Source organism: Vigna angularis, chromosome 11, assembly GCF_016808095.1.
Source record: "Vigna angularis cultivar LongXiaoDou No.4 chromosome 11, ASM1680809v1, whole genome shotgun sequence".
Classification (NCBI taxonomy): Eukaryota; Viridiplantae; Streptophyta; class Magnoliopsida; order Fabales; family Fabaceae; genus Vigna; species Vigna angularis.
Genome location: NC_068980.1, coordinates 16,023,683 through 16,046,078, shown reverse-complemented (window position 1 = coordinate 16,046,078; position 22,396 = coordinate 16,023,683). Strand labels below are relative to the sequence as shown.

The 22,396-nt window shown below is 34.9% G+C and overlaps 2 protein-coding genes across 2 annotated transcripts; one reads left to right on the top strand and one right to left on the bottom strand.

The window, feature by feature from the left end:
• Positions 1-505: 505 nt before the first annotated feature.
• LOC108333301 (ABC transporter G family member 10) lies at positions 506-2,426 on the bottom strand. The gene has a single exon (XM_017568705.2). The coding sequence runs from the start codon at positions 2,339-2,341 to the stop codon at positions 506-508; it is 1,836 nt and encodes a 611-aa protein (XP_017424194.1). The 5' UTR covers positions 2,342-2,426.
• Positions 2,427-18,509: 16,083 nt separating this feature from the next.
• LOC108334090 (multiple organellar RNA editing factor 8, chloroplastic/mitochondrial-like) lies at positions 18,510-20,796 on the top strand. Its single transcript, XM_052870650.1, has 4 exons — positions 18,510-18,973; positions 19,342-19,439; positions 19,526-19,591; positions 19,859-20,796. The coding sequence occupies exons 1-4, from the start codon at positions 18,591-18,593 to the stop codon at positions 20,560-20,562; spliced, it is 1,251 nt and encodes a 416-aa protein (XP_052726610.1). The 5' UTR covers positions 18,510-18,590; the 3' UTR covers positions 20,563-20,796.
• The last annotated feature ends 1,600 nt before the right edge of the window (positions 20,797-22,396 follow it).

The window sequence follows — 22,396 nt, the reverse complement described above, 5'->3', positions numbered from 1 at the left end:
TTATCTACGTGGTTAGTTACGTCTTCTATTCGGATACGTAACAGTTTGTGACTTGTATTTGTGTTACCAGATTTCCACCCGTCATAATCTGAACTGACATTGAATATTCAATCCGTCCATGATGTTTATGTTCTGTTTATAGTGGTCTGCAACTACATTTTCGGAATGCATTGGTTACTTTCCGGTTGTTGGTAAGTGTACTCGTTTCTGCAGTGAAGAAAAGAAACTGAATGATCATTTTTAGTTTCTATCGTTCTCTTTCTTGAGTTAATAGTTTAAGTATACACTGTTTGGCTTCGAATAGAAAGCACTGTAAATATTGCGTGCAAATATGAGGCATTCATAGCAGTATGGAAAATTCAGAAGAATCAGAAAAAATATTGATAGCCTTTTTTTTATTGGTACAAATAGTGATAGAGTTTTGCTGCATGTAAATATGAGCTATGCACTATCATTGGTTAAAAAACAATAAAATCCATGGAAGGACTGTAACGAGTACCTAATACTATTTTCTTGTCCTGTAGCATCTGAACCAAAGAATAAAAAAGTTAAGCACTCTGTATCCCACTATGAAACTCAACATTACAGGCAAATTGCTCCATTTTTGTGAATCTTTCAGACCCTGTTGTCTTAAGAATTCAACTCCATGTAGTATGCATTTTCCATTTCTAATTTCTAAGCACTTCGTCTTCCCTCTCTCCCCACCATACTCATTAATCATAAGGCACTCAAATGGATACTTGAATAGGCTCAAATAGTGCATAAAAATCCAATAACTTGGTATTTTTTCCTCTGATATGAAATACCCTGAGAATAGAAAGAAAGACCCCATTAGACCTGCAATCACTGAGGTTCCCAGGATGAAATTTGGCACCAGAGCGCTGAAACAAGCCACGAGAGAATTTGACATGAGTAGAACCAACCAAACCACTAAGGAGAAGTAAAGGAAACCATCGATATCTTTCCTTAACCCTACAAGCCAATAAACTGGAGTAGAGTACAGAAGACCAACCAATAGAAGGAAGGGAAGGAACACAAGGGCATTAGCTAAAACATAGGAAGAAACTCTATAAGCTCCTCCAGAGGTCTCTCTCATAAAAGTTCTTCTCTCCTCCAAGAAAATAGGCAAGCCTTCTGTTGTAGATGATAACAAAAAGGTAAGGCTGAAAGCAAAGAAGCCACTTCTTGTTTGCAATGCTACATGACTTTGTTGATTGCCAACATTGAAAAAAATGCTCCCCAGAACAAAACCAGCTACTATGGCCTGTATGATTCTGGTGACAAACAATTGCTTGGTTCTGAATATGTTGCAGCAAAATCTTTGTCCCAGGATTGCAATCTCCTCCGTAGGAGAATTTGAATATGAAATTGCCTTTACTTTGACAAGCTTAGAATGCTGCATTCTCATTTTATGATCTTGGTTCTCTTTGAACAGAAACTGGTTGTCCCCAGATTCTGAAGTATGTATAACCAAGCTTTCCATGACATCAAGAGCAAACTCAAGGACATTGACATGGTCGGGAATGTGGTGTCCAGCTAACTTGAGTCTAGCTTCAAGAAGATTCAATGATCCATTATGCATCACAAATCCATCGGCCAGCAAAACGAGGCCATCAAACAGCTCTAAGATTCGGAAACCAGGTTGGTGGATAGTTAAGATAATTGTCTTACCTTGATTAAACGCCACAAGTCTAAGCAATGCGACTACATTAAGAGCTGATGCTGAATCCAACCCCGAAGTTGGTTCATCAATCAAAATAACAGCAGGGTCATGAACCAAGTCCACACCAATGGAAACTCTACGCCTTTCTCCTCCGGATATACCATGGTCTGTTCCACCTCCAATTCTTGAATCTGCAATATGGTCCAACCCAAGCTCCTTCATCAACTCTTCTACTCTGACGGCAGCAACTTTTCTTCCCCCAGGAAGCCTCAGCATGGCACTATACATTAGTGTCTCTCTAACAGTCAGTGAAGGGAATAAAGCATCATCTTGTGTCACATACCCTGATGTTCTTCTAAACCAGTTCACATCCATAGGCCTATGATTGACAAGCACATGACCAGAAACTTTATTACATGGGGGTATTCTCCCTGCAAGAATCTCAAGCAGTGTGGTTTTTCCAGCTCCACTAGGACCAGCAATAGCAGTCAGCTCCCCTGGCCTTGCCTCACAATTCACATCCTTCAAAATGAACTTGGCACCTCTCCCTGGACTGGAACCAAAACAAAGACTTCTATACTCATCAAGTTGGCTGCACAACTTGTATGACAAGTTTCTGGTTTCTATTCTGTATGGAGTTTTTCTGGTGCATGAGATTGGTCTGAATGGTGACCCCATTGTGCGTTTGATTGCATGCAAAGTGGTAGAAGAAATGCATGTATTGGCTATGTTATGTGAAGAAGAGGAGACCAGAGAGCAAGATAGGGAGATGAACTAACACACCAAACTGTGTGCCAGTTATAGGTTTTGTAATGCAAATGGGGTTTGACTCTTTGCACAAGGGGCTTGACTTGGTGTTCTCTTGTACTTCAATTGGTGTGTGGTATTTGGAAATAGTTTGGTTGAGTTACAGTGATTCAAGAAAGCCAAAGAAAGATAGAAAGTAAACGTAGAAAGGTTTTTTCTGGTGAACTGAACATTGACTGTTCTGTGTGTGTGTTTGGTTGCCCCACCATCTTCCCCACATGCTGAAGCAAGCAACTCACAGTTTAGTTGGTGGAAGATCAAAATTATCAAATTCAGCTTTACAAGTTAACTGCAATTCTCTTCACATGATTCACCATTTTCTGTTTAAGTGTTGATAATTCTGCTATGTCAAGAATGGTAAACTTCACTTTTTAAGAAAAAAAATTGTATATTTTCTGTTCTAAACTTTATTTTTATCTCAATTATTACTTAAACTTTATCCTTTTGAATGTTAATTTATCTGCCTCGGAAAAATGTACTCCCTTTGACAACTTCAGCACCTGATTATAGATAAACTTAATTAAATGCCTCTTTACGTGCACGTAATGTAAGAAGCTACTTTGTTTTACCCTAACCCTATATTTTAAATTGAGTTGGTATGAACAAAGTATAGTTTAGATCCCTTCAAACATAGAAAAATATTCCACGAGAAATACATGTCATTTTACATTAAAAAGTTGGGAATTAGAAAAAGATAAATAAAAGACTAAAAAGCCCATAACATTGAATATTAAAATTATCCTTGTTATAAATTAGAAAAATAGTTTTTTAACAATTTCTTTTACAACATTTTTAGAACGCTCACACGTGTTAATTTGTGATTGATTCATTTCTTTTTTCTAATAAATTCAAAACAGACTAATAAAATTGCGACAGGAAATTTATTTCTACAAAGTTATAAAAAAAGTTGTCAAATGTTAATCTATTTTTTTTTTCATTTTATCTCTCAAATTAGATCAAATAATTATTTTGTTTTCATAATATTTCTTTTTGATATGATAATATGAATTATAAGGGGAGATATTTAGAAAGAAAAGAATTGAGAGTCACTTTTATATTTTTAAATTATGAGAGTTTTGTGTTATTTTCAAAAGCAAAATAACGAGAAAACAACTCTTAATACATCATTTTATATCTTATATTATTAATATCATTAAAATGAGTTAAAAATATTTATGTAAAATGAAAATCTTTCTCAGTTCTTTTTCACATCTTAACATACTTTCAAGTATTTACTTTAAATTTCCTTTACTTTGACTTAAAAACATTTTTTATATGACCATGCAAAAATTTATTTGCTTAAAAATAATTAAATAGTATTTTTTATTTTTGAAATAAGGATAAATTGGAGAATTATAAAATACGTAAATTTTATTTCCTTAACAAAATCAAATAGTTTTTTTTAAAAAAAAAGGATAAATTAGAGAATTATAAAATAAGTAAACAACTATTCAAGACATGAGAAATCAAAGGGAATAAATTATCACCATTTATAGGTTAAACATATAATTTAGCTTCTTAAATTATCAATTTAACCTCTTTAAGTATTTTTTTTATCAAATTACTTTTATAGATAAATATTATGAAATTGAAATATGGAGTTATGAATGAATTACTTCAAACACTTTTAATTTGATTTATGCATATGCCATATATTCTTAATTTGATCCTTCTATGTGTAATGTATTTTTAATTTTGTTCATTATGTGTCGCAACCGGAATCGCGACGGGACGACGATCCGTATCCGTAAAAAGAGAAACAACGAAAGTTTGAAAAAGAGATTTGGAGTCGCCACCATAGTTTATTCTGGAAAATTACGGAAAAACCATAAAATGATAAGGCATGGTCTATTAGAACCAGATTCTTGGTTCGGGAGTCGGTTACGTGTAGGAAAGGTATTAGCACCCTACAACGCCTGCCTTAAGGCAGTACCTTTAACTAAATCCGCGAATATGATGTGGTTTTCAAAATGTTTAACTTTCCCTTAAAATAAAACTCTAAAGAAGCAAACGATATTTTTTAGTTTTTTGAGCCCGACAAGGATTGACCTTGCTCCTACGTATTCCCATTCAGAATGAGAAATCAGGGTTCCGTAGTTCTTTTGAAACTGCTTGAAAATTTTGTTTAAGGATTTGTTGAGAAATTTGTTTGGAAATGATTTTGGATTTTTGGGAAGTGAACCTGACAAGGTCTAGCCTTGCTCCTACGTATCTCCACACTTTTGATGGAGAATCAAGGATCACGTAGTTCTGGCAAGGCGATATTGTTTGTAATTTTGAAAAAGTGAATGTTTTTACTTTTCGAAGATTATATATATATTTTTTTATATTATATTTTATGAGAAAGGAAAAAGGTTTTTAGCACAAGGACGATGCGAGCGATCACACGTGTGCTTAACCTTTAAAACGTGTTTTTGTGTTTTTTTGTTTAAGAAAGAGAAAATGTTTTTAGCACAAGGACGATGCGAGCGATCACACGTGTGCTTAACCTCTAAAATGTATTTCTGTGTTTTTTGTTTAAGAAAGAGAAAAGGTTTTTAGCACAAGGACGATGCGAGCGATCACACGTGTGCTTAACCTTTAAAACGTATTTCTGTGTTTTTTTGTTTAAGAAAGAGAAAAAGTTTTTAGCACAAGGACGATGCGAGCGATCACACGTGTGCTTAATCTTTAAAATGTATTTTTTGTATTTTTATGTAATATTTTTTATTGTTTTGCGTAATGAGCACTAGGCTGATGCGTACGATCGCACGAGCACTCACACGGCTTTTTCCTTATTATTTTTTGTAATTTTTATGCAAAACAAAGCAAACAAATCTAATAGATATAAATAACAAAGGGATGGGGGTAACTGTACAAGGGGTGTTACATGCAATAAAAACCAACTAATAAAAAAAAGCAAAAGGCATAAAAATAAAAGAAAACCAAACAGAAATAGGGGTACATAGATAAAAAATACAGAGGTGCCTGCGGAGTAAAATTGGAGCTCCCTTAGTTTGGGCAAAAATTCCTCTTTTTTGTCTTTGTATCTGCCTCCAGAATTCTTCCCCTCTTTCCCTCCACTCACGCACCCGCCCATCGCCAGCCACAAGCCAAGACGTTGTCCAGCCAGTGCTGCCGCTCTCTGTCCATCCGGCCACTGCAACCGCAACCGCTGCCGACAGCGGGTTACTGCCTTCTCTCTTTCTCGTGTCCGCGCCGTGGGTGATGGTGTTGGGGATGAAAGTGAAGAAGGAAGATGCAGATGATAGGTGCTGGTTCAGTGTGCTGGTGATTGGGGTCGTGATAGAGATACGCGGCGGTAGAAGATGGTGGTTCGGTGGTCTCCAATGGATCTTCTGTAAGACCTATAGAAAAATAAAAGTAATTTTATGTATGTTGTGGTTTTGAATAATTAATTATGGTGTGCATTAGTATGTAGAAAGTATGAAAAATAATAATAATAAATAAATAAATTTTTGGTTAGTGTAATTAGTTTCAAACATATTTTGCATATGTAAGATAAAGATAAAGATTATTGTTTGTATTTTTTTTTACCATTTTGTTTAGCTTGGTTTTTCTTGTATTAATTATTTGAATTTGATGCAATTTGTGTTGGCAATCTTTGGTTAAAAGGAGGGACATAATTATAAGTTAAATAATAAAAATTAATACTAATATGAAAAATAAGAAAAAGCATGGAGTTGATGTTTTGTTTCCCGTAAAACATGGGTGCATGTTTTGGTAAAGGGGACTCATCCCTTTCATTTGTTTGTTTTTCTTTCCATTGTGTTACGGCAACCATCTTCCAAGAGGCTTTATTCTCTTGATATAAGCTTCTTAAGGCCAAAAGAGAGGAGGAGAAGAGAAGAGGGATTTAAGTTAGAATTTTCTTTGAATTTGAGAGTGAAAACAAGCAAAGGTGGTGGTCTAGGAGTATCAAGAGTGAAGAATTTCTTGCAAGGAGAAGAGGTAGGGGAGCTAATCCTTTCTTGTTATGATCATGAATATGAGTATGAATGTGTTAAAATTTGGTAATGGTAGTTATCTATTGACTTGTGTAAAATTTGGTTTTCATGATTATAATTTTTTATTTTCGAGTTACTATGGTGACAAATTTCTATTAATTGTTTTCACCGTTGGATTTAGTTAAAATTTTAATATGTGAATCCTAAGACATATTACTAAACTTTGACCGTTCGGATTTGTAATTAGAAGTCTGTATTTGGAGAAATAAATACTTCAAGTTTGAGTAAATTAGTTACCCTTGTAGTTCTGTTACTAAGTTGTCTCGGTAAAATACAGATTCTGACATATTTGACCGTTCGATCAACCTCAAAATTTGATATATGATCCCTAGGACATATTAATACAATTTGACCAATCGGATTTGTAATTGAAGGTCTATGTTTAGAGAAAGAAATTTCGAAAGTTTGAAATATTTGATGAACACTGCAATTCTGTTCTTAAGTTATAATGGTAAATATTTCATATATATTGCATTTACCGTTAGATTAAGCCCAAACTTTAGTATGTAGTTCATAAGACATATTAGGTTATCTTGACCGTTCGGATTTGGAATTTGATGTCTGTGCTTAGAGGAATTCATTCCGCATTTTGAGTTTAACCGAGAACCACTTAAACTTCTATCTCTGAGTTACCTCGGTAAAACCTCCATATCGGCTTAGTTAACTGTTAGATTACCCTGAAATTTTAATATGTTGTTTCTAAAAGATAGTGACATACTTTGACCGTTCAGATTTTAAATCGGAGATACAGATTTATAGATATTAGTTTTGTATCTTCTCAGGGATCTCAATACTGCTTAATTTATGTTTTTGGATCATTTATACATAAATTATGATTTTCGACTCATTAACCGTTAGATTGGACTGAAAATTTTACCATATGATTTAAATATATTGTTTGTTAGTCTGATTGGTTCAGATTTTAATTATTGTTATGAGTGAAGAGTAATCTTTCCACGAAATAGTAAATTTACTTGTATTGGATAAATTCTTGAATAATTATATTCTTAAATTGGATGTATAGTTGTATTTTGAAAATTTGAAGATAAGTAATATAATATATTCTATATTAGAATATAAAATTATATTGAATATTACTGAGTTGGTAATAATTATTTGAGTTAAATCATGAATTGTAAATAAGTTTATGGTAAAATTTGATGGGTAGTATAAGAATTATTGTCATAATTGTAAATTCGAAATTTATTTATTTTCCTATGACTTTGGTAAGTCGGGAGGGAAGATGTTTGAAGTCGGACGCTACTTTGGTAAGTAGGTGAGATAATGAGAGATTAATTTGGCATAAACCGTACTACTTTGGTAAGTAGGTGGAATATTATCTTGTTGTGCTACTTTGGTAAGTAGACAATATTACCTTATTGTGCTACTTTGGTAAGTAGACAATATCACCTTATTGTACTACTTTGGTAAGTAGACGATATCACCTTATTGTGATACTTTGGTAAGTAGACAATATCACCTTGTTGTACTACTTTGGTAAGTAGATCACCTCGTTAGATTACTTTGGTAAGTAGTCAGTATCACATGGTTATACTACTTTGGTAAGTAGACAGAAGGATTGTTGACTGCTTTGCTTTGGTAAGTAGGCAGGTTAATAATATGTTGCATTAACTCTAGTAAATGTATTGTTGGTTCTGACTTGAGAAATATTATATAGTATCAATGTAATAGTCTGTTCTTGAGTATGTTCGAGATGCATGTATTGGACTGATTCCCACACTTGTGATATTAGTAAGATTGTGGATAATGTATATTTCTTGATTTGGTTAGCTCACCCTACTGTTTGTGTATGTGAATGCAATGATCGTATAATGTGTGGTATTATACGGGAGCAGAAACTATTTCAGATGAATTAGCAGATGGTTCTGGACTTGCTTAGAAGATGAGAGATCTGTTGGAAAAAGGAGACATGGGGAATTTCTAAAATAAATCTATGTTTGAATTTCCGAACTGTGTGAAATTTTAAATTTCAGAAGTTTATGAACTGTGTGGAATTTTATTTTCAGAAGACTTATGTTGTAATAAAGAACGTAATATTTTGTTGGTGTTAAAAAAAATTATATATGTATTTTATGGAACATAAATTGTAACGCCTAATTCGGGGTGTTACATCTTCCCCTTTCCTTTGGCTGACTTCCTTTCCCAATAACGTCTCTCCTTTTTTCAGTAACGCCTCCCCTCTTTTTTGGCTCCCTCTTTCCTTTAATTTTTGTGATCTCTGGTGAATGAAGATTAAGATGATGGGCGTTGGCTATGAGGTTAAGATGTTGGATATGGTGATGGGCGTTGGCCGTGAAAACGAAAAGGGAAGGGTGTATGGTCGTGAGTGTGAATATGGCTATGGTGACTGGTGCATATGGATGAAGACGATGACTGGGTGAGGATAGGTGGTGGCCTCGAGGTGAATATGCAGAAGTGATGATGCTGGAGGTTGAGTATGGTTTGGTGAGGATGATAGGTGTAGTGAGTGATGATTGTGTAGTTATGAGGTGTTCGAGGGTGGCTGTGACAGTGGGTGAATATGGATGGAGATGATAACTGGGTGAGGGAATAAGGATGAAAATGATGGTGAGGTCCCCGTCGGTATGAGATGTTGGAGATGGGAGGTTATTGATGATAGATGTTGAGAGGGAAAGCCTCACTCCCCTCTCCAGCCTATGAGTATTGTAGTGGTGTAGCAGGCTTTACAGAAGTGCAAGATGGGCACCGTACAGAGGTGCCAGATGGGCGCTCGTGGAAGACAAACTCAGGTGGAAGTCCAGCAAATTGATTCTCTTCCTCTTTTTAAATGCCAGAAACCCATACTGTGAGTGGCTCTCACTTTGTCCGCGTGTTTGCTTCACCATGTGCCTCCAACAATTGCTCTGCCGTGTTGGTGTGCTTCCCTTCCAGCGGGGCCGTGAATATGGAGCTGCCCATGCTGCTGCCAGCATGTTGCTCCCCATGCTTCCAATCGTGTCTGCTTCCAGCCATGCATCTACCTTTCTCCAAATTAAAATCCAAAAGTGAAAGCTAGCCCCCATACTGTCAATAGCTTTTCAGATGGTTAATGGCGGACAGCGGCAGCTGAAGGTGGGAATCCTCGATGTAATGCTCAGACAAATTTAAAAACAAATTTAAAAACGCAGCCACCACTACTTTTGGATGCTCGGGCAATACGGGATCTGCTACCGAACGCTGTATGACGAACGACCATACACAAACCTCTGATCCAGGTCGAACGCTTAAGAGTTACCAAAACGCCAAAACCTAGCGTTAAAATCACTAGTATATCAAAATGCCAAAACCGAACGCTCGCCACCTAAAAACAAATATGATCAAACATTATTAAACCGGATACCACTAGGACGAACGTTTTGCACCCTGGCCGCAAGATCACAACACATGACCGATCGGTATCACATCAGCACATAACCGAACAGTATCAAATCAAAGCCTGACCGAACGGTTGAAGCTGAGAATTGCCGAACGTCCTAAAGGAATGAATGGACGAACGGTCGAATAAGGCAAAGGACGAACAGTGGAGGACGAACGCTCTTTTTTTATTTTTATGTTTTAATTTTATTTTTATTTTATTTTTTATTTTTATTTTACACTCATGAATAAAACAAATCTATTAGTCAATCCGGACGAAATTGGGTGTTGACAATATGCATTATCAATTATTACATGAATTAAGAATGCTTTATTTTTATAAGCAAAACTAAAAAAGTATTTATGCATACATGGACCTCTTGAAAAAAACACTGTATATATAGAGATTAAATTACGAACAAACAATAGTATGAAATTAAAAATGCATATATGATAATATTAATACCTGTAAGAGCCAATCCAATATTCTTTTTACATATAATTTAAATTTAAAGTCTACATCAATTATAAAAACTAAATTATGTGTTTGACTACTTCAATTAACATACTAATTACATTTTTAAAGTAAAAAACAAATGAGTGTTTTTGTTCTTTTCAATATCCTACTTTTTATCACACAATTATAAATTACTAATGCTATGTTCGTTTCAAGTGAATTTACTGTTTATAGAGATTTGCAAGCGAGGAATTAAGGTTTCGTACGCGTTCGTTTGCGTGGATTAAAGACGACGGAAAGCGATGGATTTGCAGGATTGCACGATTTGGACTTCTTCGCTGAAGTGAGATGATTTGCGCTGATTCAAATCACAATGACATATTTGCCGTGATACATTTTTAAAATACCTTGTACATAATAACATAAAATAATATAGCTACAGGATTTCCATACCCATTAACTTAAACAAATGTATAGTACAACGATATGCACATGAGGAGTAAATTTTTACTGTTGGTCAAAGCCCATGCATCACGAGTTCACTGTGTTTACTTTGGCAGCCATGGCTGGGTTATGCAGAGATAAGATTCTGTGGTTGACACAACCCTACACTGAAGTGCTACAAAGATTCCTGCCAAACAGTGATGGTGAGCTGGTGAGCTTTTGAATTTTGAAGTTGACGAAGACCCATTAAATGGGTAGGCACATTTGTTTTGTGTGTGTAAGAGTGTGGGAAATAATTAGGTATTAAGTTGGGAGTGTGTTGTATGAGGTTGAGCTGAACTTTTCTGGCTTGAGAGGAGAAGTTCATATCAGGTAATGTGCAGTTGTGAAATGTTGATATGTTGTTGCAGGTTGGAGGCATGTGTGTGGTCGTCTGGCAGTGTTGAAGACGAAGAATGGTGGTCTGTTTTGAAGGGAAGCAAATGGCTGGGTGAAGATGAAGCATGTGGTTGAAGAGGAAGAAGGAAGCTGGGTGTATTCGGTTAGGGTTCGGAGTATTGGATTCCGGTGAACGAAGTGAAATTTCAGCGTGCTGTATTCGATTATTGGTGGTTGTATCCGGTTCCGGTGAAGCATGTGAAAAGCAAGGTTGTTGTATTCGGTTACGCAGGGAGTATTCGGTTCCCATGAGTTGTTGATTTCGTTTCCAACCATGATATTCCATTCGAAACTTCTTCTTCTTCTTCTTGACAGACCTGCATGAAGGTGAGGAAGGTGGAGGATGGTGGAGGGTGGACGATGCAGACTGGATGGGATGCAACTTCTTCTTCTTGACAGACCCACATGAAGGTGACGAAGGTGGAGGATGGTGGAGGGTGGACGATGCATAGTGGATGAGATGTAGAGTGAACCATGCAGTACGCGTGACGAAGTTTAGGATGCACCATCATGCAGCAGCCTAACCCGTTTGTTTTGTTTGTGTTGCAGGTGAAGGAGTTGTGAAGAAAGTGGAGGTACTTGAAGGTCTTGTGAACGTTGTGCAGGTGAAGCTTCGTCTAGTTGGTGTAATTCGTGGACTTTGGTGAAGGTGCAGTTGAAGAAGTTTGGTAAAGCATCCTGGAGCTAGTGTTGTGAACCTTGTGGGAGGGGGGTAGTGGACCTTTGTGCTGTAGAGGTAGCCAAGGTTGATGAAGTGTGAAGGTGTTTAGCTAACTGATTTTGGTAGTGGGGGAAAACTTGTTAACAATTTTGTATTGTGTTGCAGGTGGTAGCAAAGAGCACGGTGGGTGGTGGATACTGAAGGTTGTGAAAGTGTGTTAAGGAAAAATTTATTTCTTTGCATTGGAATTTTTGGTGGTTGTTTTGCTTTTTATCACTTAAAGGCAGCCAAGTTTTTTGTGGTTCTTGATTCAGTTGAATTTCATTGAAGGTATATCATGTTTAACAAACTTTTTATTATAGTATTGTATAATATATTGATATATTCGTAATTATGTTGCCATGTTTGGTTTATTAGGGTGACACTTTCAAGTTTAACATTTCAAGGGGTCAATCTTGTGGACAAATTTTCAGTGACATTGCATTGGAGGATCACTAAAATTGTGTTTGCTCAATCTTCATTAAATTTTGATAAGTCTTCAAGAGGTATTTCTTAATCTATCTTTGAACTAATTATTTATAATGAATATATGAATGCGTGTTATTTTATTTGCTTTTTTTTATAAGTGATTATGTGAATATAATAATGTATTATATTTATTTAATGTAATAATGTATTATGTTTATTTAATGTATAATATTTATTTAATGTATTGATGTATAATATTTATTTAATATATGAAGATATGATATATGAATGTATGAATGAATAAATGAATGAATGAACTATGTTTAATGAATATATGAATGCATGATTTTATTAATTGTATGTAAATTTGTAATAATGTATTATGTTTATTTAATGTATAATATTTATTTAATGTATTGATGTATAATATTTATTTAATATATGAAGATATGATATATGAATGTATGAATGAATAAATGAATGAATGAACTATGTTTAATGAACATATGAATGCATTATTTTATTAATTGTATGTAAATTTGTTTAAGTAAATATAGATGGAAGAATATATAGATTTATCATATTTGGACCGTGAAGATATAGATGATGATGTGGTTGGTGTAGACTTCAATATTATCGCAATGATACGTCAACAATTACACATAACCACTTCATTGGGTGCACTGACAATGTTATGCATTATTGCACACGCGTTGAATATCTTGAATATGTACTCGAGTAATTCGAGTAGTGTAAGCAATTACCTACCAGACAGAGACCGTCGTAGGGAGTAATTAATGTCATATCTTGTGCATACTAATCGGTGCCGCGACATTATTAGGATGGGTCCAGAGGCATTTATTAATCTTTGTCAGACAGAAAGATCAACTAGGTTAGTTAAGGACGCCATTCGGTCCATAGTGGACCAACAAGTTGCTCAATTTCTTCATATAATTGGCCATAATGTTAAGAATCGAAGTGTCACATTTTTCTTTCATCGATCTGGTTCGACGGTTAGCAAACACTTTCACAATGTCTTGGATGCTATCTTAACTTTGGAATCTGAATTTCTAATTCAACCCTCAGGAAATGAGGTTCATCCATATGTCTTGAACAACAATCAATTTTACCCGTACTTTAAGGTATTCATTTGAACATATTTCTAGATGTTCTTTGATCAAAGGATGATAACACACTAGTGGAAAAAATACCTTTAACGTCACCCTTTAGACGTTTTACCCTCGAATATCCAATGTAAAAAATGACCGGTGGCATTTTTCGTAAATAAAACAACTATTCAGACGTCGGTTATGGAAGGGTCTGATGTCTAAATACTCATATACATCAGCTCCCCCGAATAGACGCCAAAACTAAACGAAAAAGTTAAAGAAAAATAATTTTTTATTCTATTTAGACGTCTGTTATGGAGGGAACCGACTTCTGAAGCACTTTAGACGTCTGTTAATTGGGGAATCGACGTCTAAACCCTAAACCCAGAAATTTAAAAAGTCACTTTTTGACTCCATTTAGACGTCTGATCCCGCCACTCCGACTTCTGAAGCACTTTAGACGTCTGTTAATTGGGGGAACCGACGTCTAAATCCTAAATCCAGAAATTTAAAAAGTCACTTTTTGACTCCGTTTAGACGTCTGATCTCGCCACTCCGACTTCTAAAGCACTTTAGATGTCTGTTAATTGGGGGAATCGACGTCTAAATTTTGGTATTAAAACACCTTGAACGCGAGACAGTCGTTACGCACACTCATTATTCATCATCTTCGTTGCGTTTTCTCTCTACGGGTTATGCTTTTCAGGTTCGTTTTCTCACTTTTGCACCATTTTAAATTAATTTTACTCCGATTACATCACTCTTTGATGCATTATCTTTCATTTGAACCGATTAAAATGCGTTTTTGTTGGGTTTTGGTGCAGTTATTCTCGTGTCTTTAGGCGGCGTTCTATGGCGGCGATTTCTTGCGTTTTGTACTCCTCTAATTCCCTCCACTACGTTTTTAAAACCATCCAATAAAAAAATGTACAATGCATTCTCTTTAACTAAAATATAAAGTTGTAAACTCGAATCACCATGAGTCAGGAGCAACCTCAGAGACGTCTAACATGTATGGATTGGACGTCTATATAAACGTCGGACCTATATAGGTCCGACGTCTATAGAAACATCTAACTTAAAGGGTTTGACGTCTCCTTAACGTCACCCATATAGACGTCAGACAGAGATCAGACGTTAAAAGCCCAAAATAACAGACGTCTAAAGTCCTTTTTGCACTAGTGACAAATTTTGAGTTTTATGATGACTTCTTATTTGCATGTTTAGGATTGTTTAGGGGCCATAGACGGTACTCATGTTCGTTTTAAGGTGCTAACATGTGATGCTCCGAGATTTCGAGGAAGAAAAGATTGGCCAACTCAAAATGTGTTTGCGGCGTGTGATTTTGACATGAAATTAACATACGTTCTTGCTGGGTGGGAAGGCACTGCATCTGATTCAAGAATTTTAAAAAATGTTGTTGATCGAGATGATTCGTTGATTATCCCCCAAGGTGAGTGTCTACATTGCGATGTTGACTGTTTTATGAAGTAGTGACTAATTACTTGTATATGTGCAAAATTGTAGGAAAATACTACCTAGGTGATGCTGGATTTATGTTGAAAAGCACAATTTTGACTTCATATAGAGGCGTAAGATATCACCTTAAAGAATATACACGTAGAGGACCACAAAATGCACGCGAGTTGTTTAATCATCGACATTCATCGTTGAGAAATGTTATTGAAAGAACTTTTGGTGTGTTGAAGAAACGATTCCCTATCATTGGAAGTGGCACTGAACCACACTATGGATTGGAGACAATGACAAACATTATATTAGCTTGTTGTATCTTACACAACTTCCTTCGTGGCGTGGATAACGATGACTCATTACTTGATGAAGTTGATAATGAGTTGAATGAAATGGAAGAGCATAATGTTTCATCATCTCAATTTAGAGAAGAGGACCATAGGATTGGAAGTAGTATCAGGGATTCTATAGCAGATCATATGTGGAAAGATTATCAAAAGTCTTAGTTATTGTATTTTATTGTGTTGTATGACTATTTGATGTTATTATAATGACAAGAACCAGTGTAATATGAATGTTTAATCTTAACTTCTTACCATTTTGTTTATGAAATAGGTATAAAATGAACAGAGGTAAGGCAACCACCATTGAGTCCTCTGGTCCAACTAGAGAGTTCATGAAGTGGACAACTATGATTAAGGAATCACGAATCGGTAACAGGGTTGACGGAAGCTGGACATCCCAAGCATATAGTAACATAGTTGATCATCTTCATAGCTCTAGGTATGTCGTAATTACGAAAAATAATGTTAAAAATTGTCAGAAAGTCTTGAAAGATAAATGGCATGAGGTACATGACCTATTTTTTGGATTGAGTGGATTTGCGTGGAACTCGGTAAGTATGAGATTTCAAGCTGAGGACGAAGTTTGGATGGACCTGATTCAGGCATTTTATAATAAATACTAAGATTTTGTGGATCCTTATAATACATAATATGAACCACTGTCTTTGTAATGTTTGTTGTTTCAATCGAGGCCAAGTGCGGCAAAGTGGAGAGTTAATAATATTAAACACTACGATTTAATGGTGGAGTTATGGGTGGCTGATCGAGCTACTGGGAGTGGTGTTCGGACCGCTTGTCAAGCACGTCGACAGCGGGTTGGGCCTCGTGTGAGTGTTGATTTGAATCAAAATATTGAGTACATTCCAGAACAGCCTGAGTGGACGGGGTATAGAGACCCAACTCCACCATCACCTCCTCCATCTGTGGATGAATATAGTCCAGGGCAGACTCAATCTGTGCCTTCCGTCCCATCCGGTGGAACTTCATCCTCACGAGGTTCCAAAAAGGAAGGCACCTATGTTAGATGTCATTGATTCTCAATTTGATAAGTTGACAACCAGCCTGGATGGTTTCACAAATGTTTTTAGCTCATCAAATCATTTGCCGGTTCGGGGTTATTTTTCCAACATCATCTTCTATTTCAAGGAGTCGTCGAATTTCTGACATTACAAGGACCCTTATATCCGGATTTAATCCAAGTTTTTTATTCAAATCTAAAGATATCTGGAAATGGATATTTGGTCACCGAGGTCAACAAAAGAAGAATTAGATTGAAACCTGTTGATTGGCTAAATGTTGCTAATATGAAGTATGAGGGTCAAAAGTTGTCTTTATCAAATATCCCAGAAGAGTTTCTGTATGATCGGGAGATGACATTAGCTACTATGGTCAGACCAGAAATGCATGGTCAACGTCTTAAAACAGTTGGGTGTTTGAATATTAATGATAGACTTCTGCATTATGTTATTGTGCACATGTTGAGTCCACGACCTGGGAATTTTGCTAGGTTATTGCAGGAAGATATGTTTATGATATGGGTGCTTAAAAATAATATAGCTATCAATTGGCCTCATCACATCATGCAACATATGCTTAAATGCAAGGTCGGTGACACACCCCTATCATACGGTGTCCTTATCACACAAATCATGTAATATTGTGGAGTTCATGTTGATGCCGATGCCAGCACTCATATTGGGACCTGACATCATTTTTCAATTAATTCTTTGAAGAGGTTGAATATTGTTAATGTCAACGGTGTTTGACAACACGATGTCGGTGATGATGAAGAAGAAGAGCAACCAGACCATCATGACAACCCTGTGCAACCTCCTCCACCTCTTTCAAATCCTAATATAATGACTCAAATGTGGGAAGGGGTACAAAACTTGCAACACAGAATGCAGGGTATGGAACAAATGCAGGTTAATCAGGGTACAAGACTTTCAAATCCTAATATGATAACTTGGCAAACATTTCCCTCGACATGAACCGCTAATTTGCTCACCTTAATCAGAATGTTAACTTGATTCTTCACCATTTAGATGACTAAGTTCATTTTTATTTCGATAATGTATTACATGACTTTGTTTTCCTTAAATTGACTTATGTGTTTGAAATATTACATTACCTATTTTTCAATGTTATTATCTTTCACATCATGTTTGCTAGTTTTATTTATTGTCAACCTGCTGATTTGCAAATTAGATGGACTCTCCAATCATTGATGAACTGCAAAAACAAATTAATCAATCAAGAAGACTATGTGTTGCTCTTCAACGACATACATAGGCCATGGAGCGTCGAATATCTCTGGTAAATGCTAGGATTCAATCATCTAATCCAAGTACAGAAGAAATTGAAAACTTATTACGGACTATGAACATCGAAGATCATAATTTATTCAAACAATGCTTCGACTTTTGATCTGCGCATCCATCCCATACAAGACGTCTAATAGGTGCCAATACAATATTGTTTCAATACATTGTAACGATACCTTACTGAAGCAACGTCATCATGAACTATTACAAATATATTTGTATGTTTAAATGTTGCCACTTTTTTTTAGGTCATGTAATATTATAACTTCGTTTAATTATTTGTTTGTTTAAAATTAATCAATCTCACTTCCGTAATAAATACATTTATACTACTTGGTAGTAAATTATATTACAAACAAATACTACATTTAAAAATAAATTCATTTTACTACATTATAATTTTTATAATTTTTAAAAATTAATATTAAAAATTATTTATACTTTTTTTCTCTTTATAAACATTTTTACAATTAAATATAACATTAATAAATAACATTTTATATTACTTTAATAACTAGGGGCATTTTGGTAATATTTAATTTATACCAATTAAACTAATTTTTAAAATCTGTCATATCAATCAAATCCTATATTAATTCTCACAAACTTTACTTCAAATCCACTCTCAATTATTCATAAATCTACTCCAAAAAACAACAAATAAATTACCCTCATATCCACTTAAATCTATTCAAATCATCTCCCAAAATCATCTCTCCCAAATCCCTATAAAAAAAAGAACAAAGCCTTAGATAAGTGTATATTTACTATGAGGTATAAATTAAATAAAGTAGCAAATTTCACAATCATTACCTTCATGGAATGTTCATTGGTGAAGTGTAAGAGATTAACTAATGAAAATGAAGAAAAATAAATAAATATAGAGATAAGATATTTTACGGTGTTTGGTTGTGCAACACATTCTAGAACCATCCCTCTATAAGGCTGAAACAAACAGAGAAAACCCTAAACCCTTTCATTTCACTATCTTCTTCTCAAACCCATAGAAACTCTTCAACCATGGCTACTCAGATCCTCTCTCGCGTCTTTCCCAAAACCCTAACCCTAGCCCCCTTTCTCTCTCGCTCCTTCACCTCCCCTCCGCCCCCCACTCTCTCCGCCCTCTCCTTCCTCCGTCGCATCTCCGTCGCTGCCAATCCCTCTTTCTGCCGCCTCCTCCTCCCCTCTACCCCATCCTTGCGCGCCCTCTCCACCCGCGCCACTACCTCCTCCCTCAACGACCCCAACCCTAACTGGTCCAACCGCCCCCCGAAAGAAACCATATTGCTCGATGGGTGCGACTTCGAACACTGGCTCGTCGTCATGGAGAAGCCTGAAGGTGATCCCACTCGCGACGAAATCATCGATAGCTACATCAAAACCTTGGCCAAGGTTATCGGAAGGTAACGACAACATAATTCGATTGTGCTCTTAATTTTATTCATGTTTTATCTATATTTCGTGTGTTTTATCACTCGGTGCAATTTTTGGTATTATGTTGGATTGTCCCAATATAATAGGAACAGAGAAAAGGCACCTGTTTGATTTGTGGGTATGGTAAATAACTTGATTAAGTTTTTATTTGTTTATTTTTATAATTACCAGAATGTTTTCTGTTTTTATGATAATATGAATCTTTATTTTTATAAGAAATGGTAAGATGAACATAAATGAGCTATGTAGAAGTTGTCAAGGTCGAAGATGTGCACATCGTACTTGGTTTCGTGTTTCTGGGCTGATTATTTTGAGTGTTTGATTTTGGTTTTTATAGTGAAGAGGAAGCTAGGATGAAGATATATTCAGTTTCCACTAGGCATTACTTTGCGTTTGGGGCGCTTGTATCGGAAGAGCTTTCTTACAAGATTAAAGGTATCTGTGTTTTTGAACCTTCAGGATTTTGTTTGTATTTTATGCTGATTAGGATTTCTGATGCATGGTTTTTTTTGGTATTGCAGAATTGGAAGGTGTCCGGTGGGTGCTTCCTGATTCGTATTTGAATGTTAAGGAAAAGGATTATGGAGGTAAGCTCTGTTGTTCTGTTGTCTGCATTTGTTTGCGTATTTGATGTTTTAAGTATGGTTGTTGTGACCGTGCCTTTATTTACATAAATGTTTTTGGATAACATGAGCATAGTATGGCATGTTATGATTGTTAGAATATTTCGTAGTGAGTTAGGATGTTATGTTATGATTGATAGGATGTTTCATGTTGGGTTAGGACGTGAATTCTGCCTTGGAGCAACAAATGGCATAACTATGTGCCCTAAACTTTTCTCTTTCCCTGATCAGGTGAGCCCTTTATTAATGGGCAAGCAGTTCCTTATGATCCCAAGTATCATGAAGAGTGGGTTAGAAACAATGCCAGGGCAAATGAGAGAAACAGGCGCAACGACAGGCCCCGCAATGCTGATAGGTCAAGGAACTTTGAGAGGAGGAGGGAGAATGTTGTGAACAGAGACATGCAGGGTAGGCCTCCTATGCCAAATAGTGGTGCTCCACCAAGCAATGCAGGTGGATATGCAGCTCCCAGCAACCAGGGGGGATATGCACCTCCCAGCAACCAGGGAGGATATGCACCTCCCAGCAACCAGGGAGGATATGCACCTCCCAGCAACCAGGGAGGATATGCACCTCCCAGCAACCAGGGAGGATATGCTCCTCCCAGCAACCAAGGTGGATATGCTCCTCCCAGCAACCAAGGTGGATATCCTCCTAACAATGCCGGTGGGTACGCCCCACCAAATGCAGGTGGATATGCTCCACCCAATGCTGGAGGTGGTTACCCTCCTCCTACTCCTAACATGGGTGGTGGCTATGGTCCTGGAGGTGGTTCGCCTCAGAGTAACTACACTGGTAACATGGGAGGGGTATCCCCCAACCAGAACACAGGAGGTTTTCAACCGAATGCAGGATGGTCAAACAATGCTCCCAGTAGAGACGTGCCAAGCAGGGATATGGGAGGAGCACCTGGTGGAAACCCATACACAGCGTGAGATCACTGTTGATTTTTCTAGCCTATGTAGATAATGAAGAATTGTGCCAAGACAACATAGAGTTTATGCCATGTTTCTCAACGAATTAAAATTTATTTTTCTTAATTGTTACTCCTATTTCCTAATGAACCTGCATGTTGTGTATCTCAAGTTCACAATTTTTGATGGCTAGATTCGATCTATTGGCTTATGACTGTCTAACTTATGTATGATTGACGTTGCTTTACAAACCTATGTAACGGTTGGCAGTAATATATCTTTAGCGTCTTAGTTTCTTGAGAAGCTTGACTCTTTTAGGAGAGCACTATTAAGAATATTTAAGTTGAGTAAAACTAAGATGATATGAAGATTGGTCTGCAATACCCAAATAAGAATGCTGAGAATAGGCATGTCAAGGCACTCCCGGAGAGGCACTCCCAAGTATTCGGAGGTATAGTCTGACTTTATGTAAAGGAATATACTTTTTTTTAAACAAAAATTAAATGACTTACAGCATAATCTCTATCAGAAGTAATTATATACTTTATTTTAAAATGATCATTTTATATAAGGTTTTTTTTAGCTGGTATATTTTAACAAAGTGTAACAAATTTTAGGTTACAAAAATATCTTCATTAAAGAAAACATACTTTAAATCCAAGAATATTTTAATAATTTTAAAATTTAATTTAAAATAAAAAAAATAAAAAATAGTTATTTATCATTTATAACTTTATAGATGTTGGATGTGTTAGTTGTTTTTCAAAATAAAAAAGTAATTATTTATCATCTGATTTTAGGATTATTTTTAATTATAATATTTTAGAAATATATAATTTTTAGAAATGAATGTATTGCATAAAATAAATAAGATTTTTTATTATAATTTTTCACCAATAGCATTCTTGTAATATATATGATTTAATGTAACTTGTAATAGATGATTTAATGTATAATTTTGTTAAAATGTGAGATTTGTATACTATTTTCTTCCTAATAAAACAAAGTTGATATTTATATACTTTTGAATAAATTATTATTCATAAGAGTTTAAAAATTAGTTGAAATAATCATAAATAATATAATAGAAATTTATTCTCCTATCAACATTTGTATAATGCACTTCGTTTAAAACAATAACTAAATATCATTAAGTGTATATCTTTTTATTAATATTGTAGATTTTATTTTATGCAATTACATTCATTTTAAAAATTATATATTTCTAAAAATATTATAATTAAAAATATTCCTAAAATTATTATAATTAAAAGTATTCTTAAAATGTTTTTTATTTTCTTTTATTTTAAAAAAATAATTAATATATGACAACAATTATAAAATCATGATAATAAATAATTATCTTTTATTTTAAATTAAATTTTAAAATTATTTAATGAAGATACTTTTGTAACTTAAAACCTGATATACTTTATTAAAATATACTAACTAAAATACGTAAATTAACAAATATATATATATATATATATATATATATATATATATATATTTAATTTTGTTATAAAAATTTCTTAAATTTATAATGATTCTATTAACAAATTATTAATGACATATATTAAATATTGAAAAGTTATAAAAGATTATATTTTGTAATTAAAAATGTTATAGAAATTTTGAAAACTTTAAAAGTAAATAAAAAAATAAAGATGATGCTAAAACTAATTTTAATTGATACAAAAACTTTAATATATATATATATATATTTATATATATATATATATATATATTTATGAACTATTTTCACATATAAGACTTATTAAAATTTCACAACTTTATCTTCAAAATTTTGTAAAGAAGAACTTCAAGTAGAAACTCTAAATAATAATATGCGAAC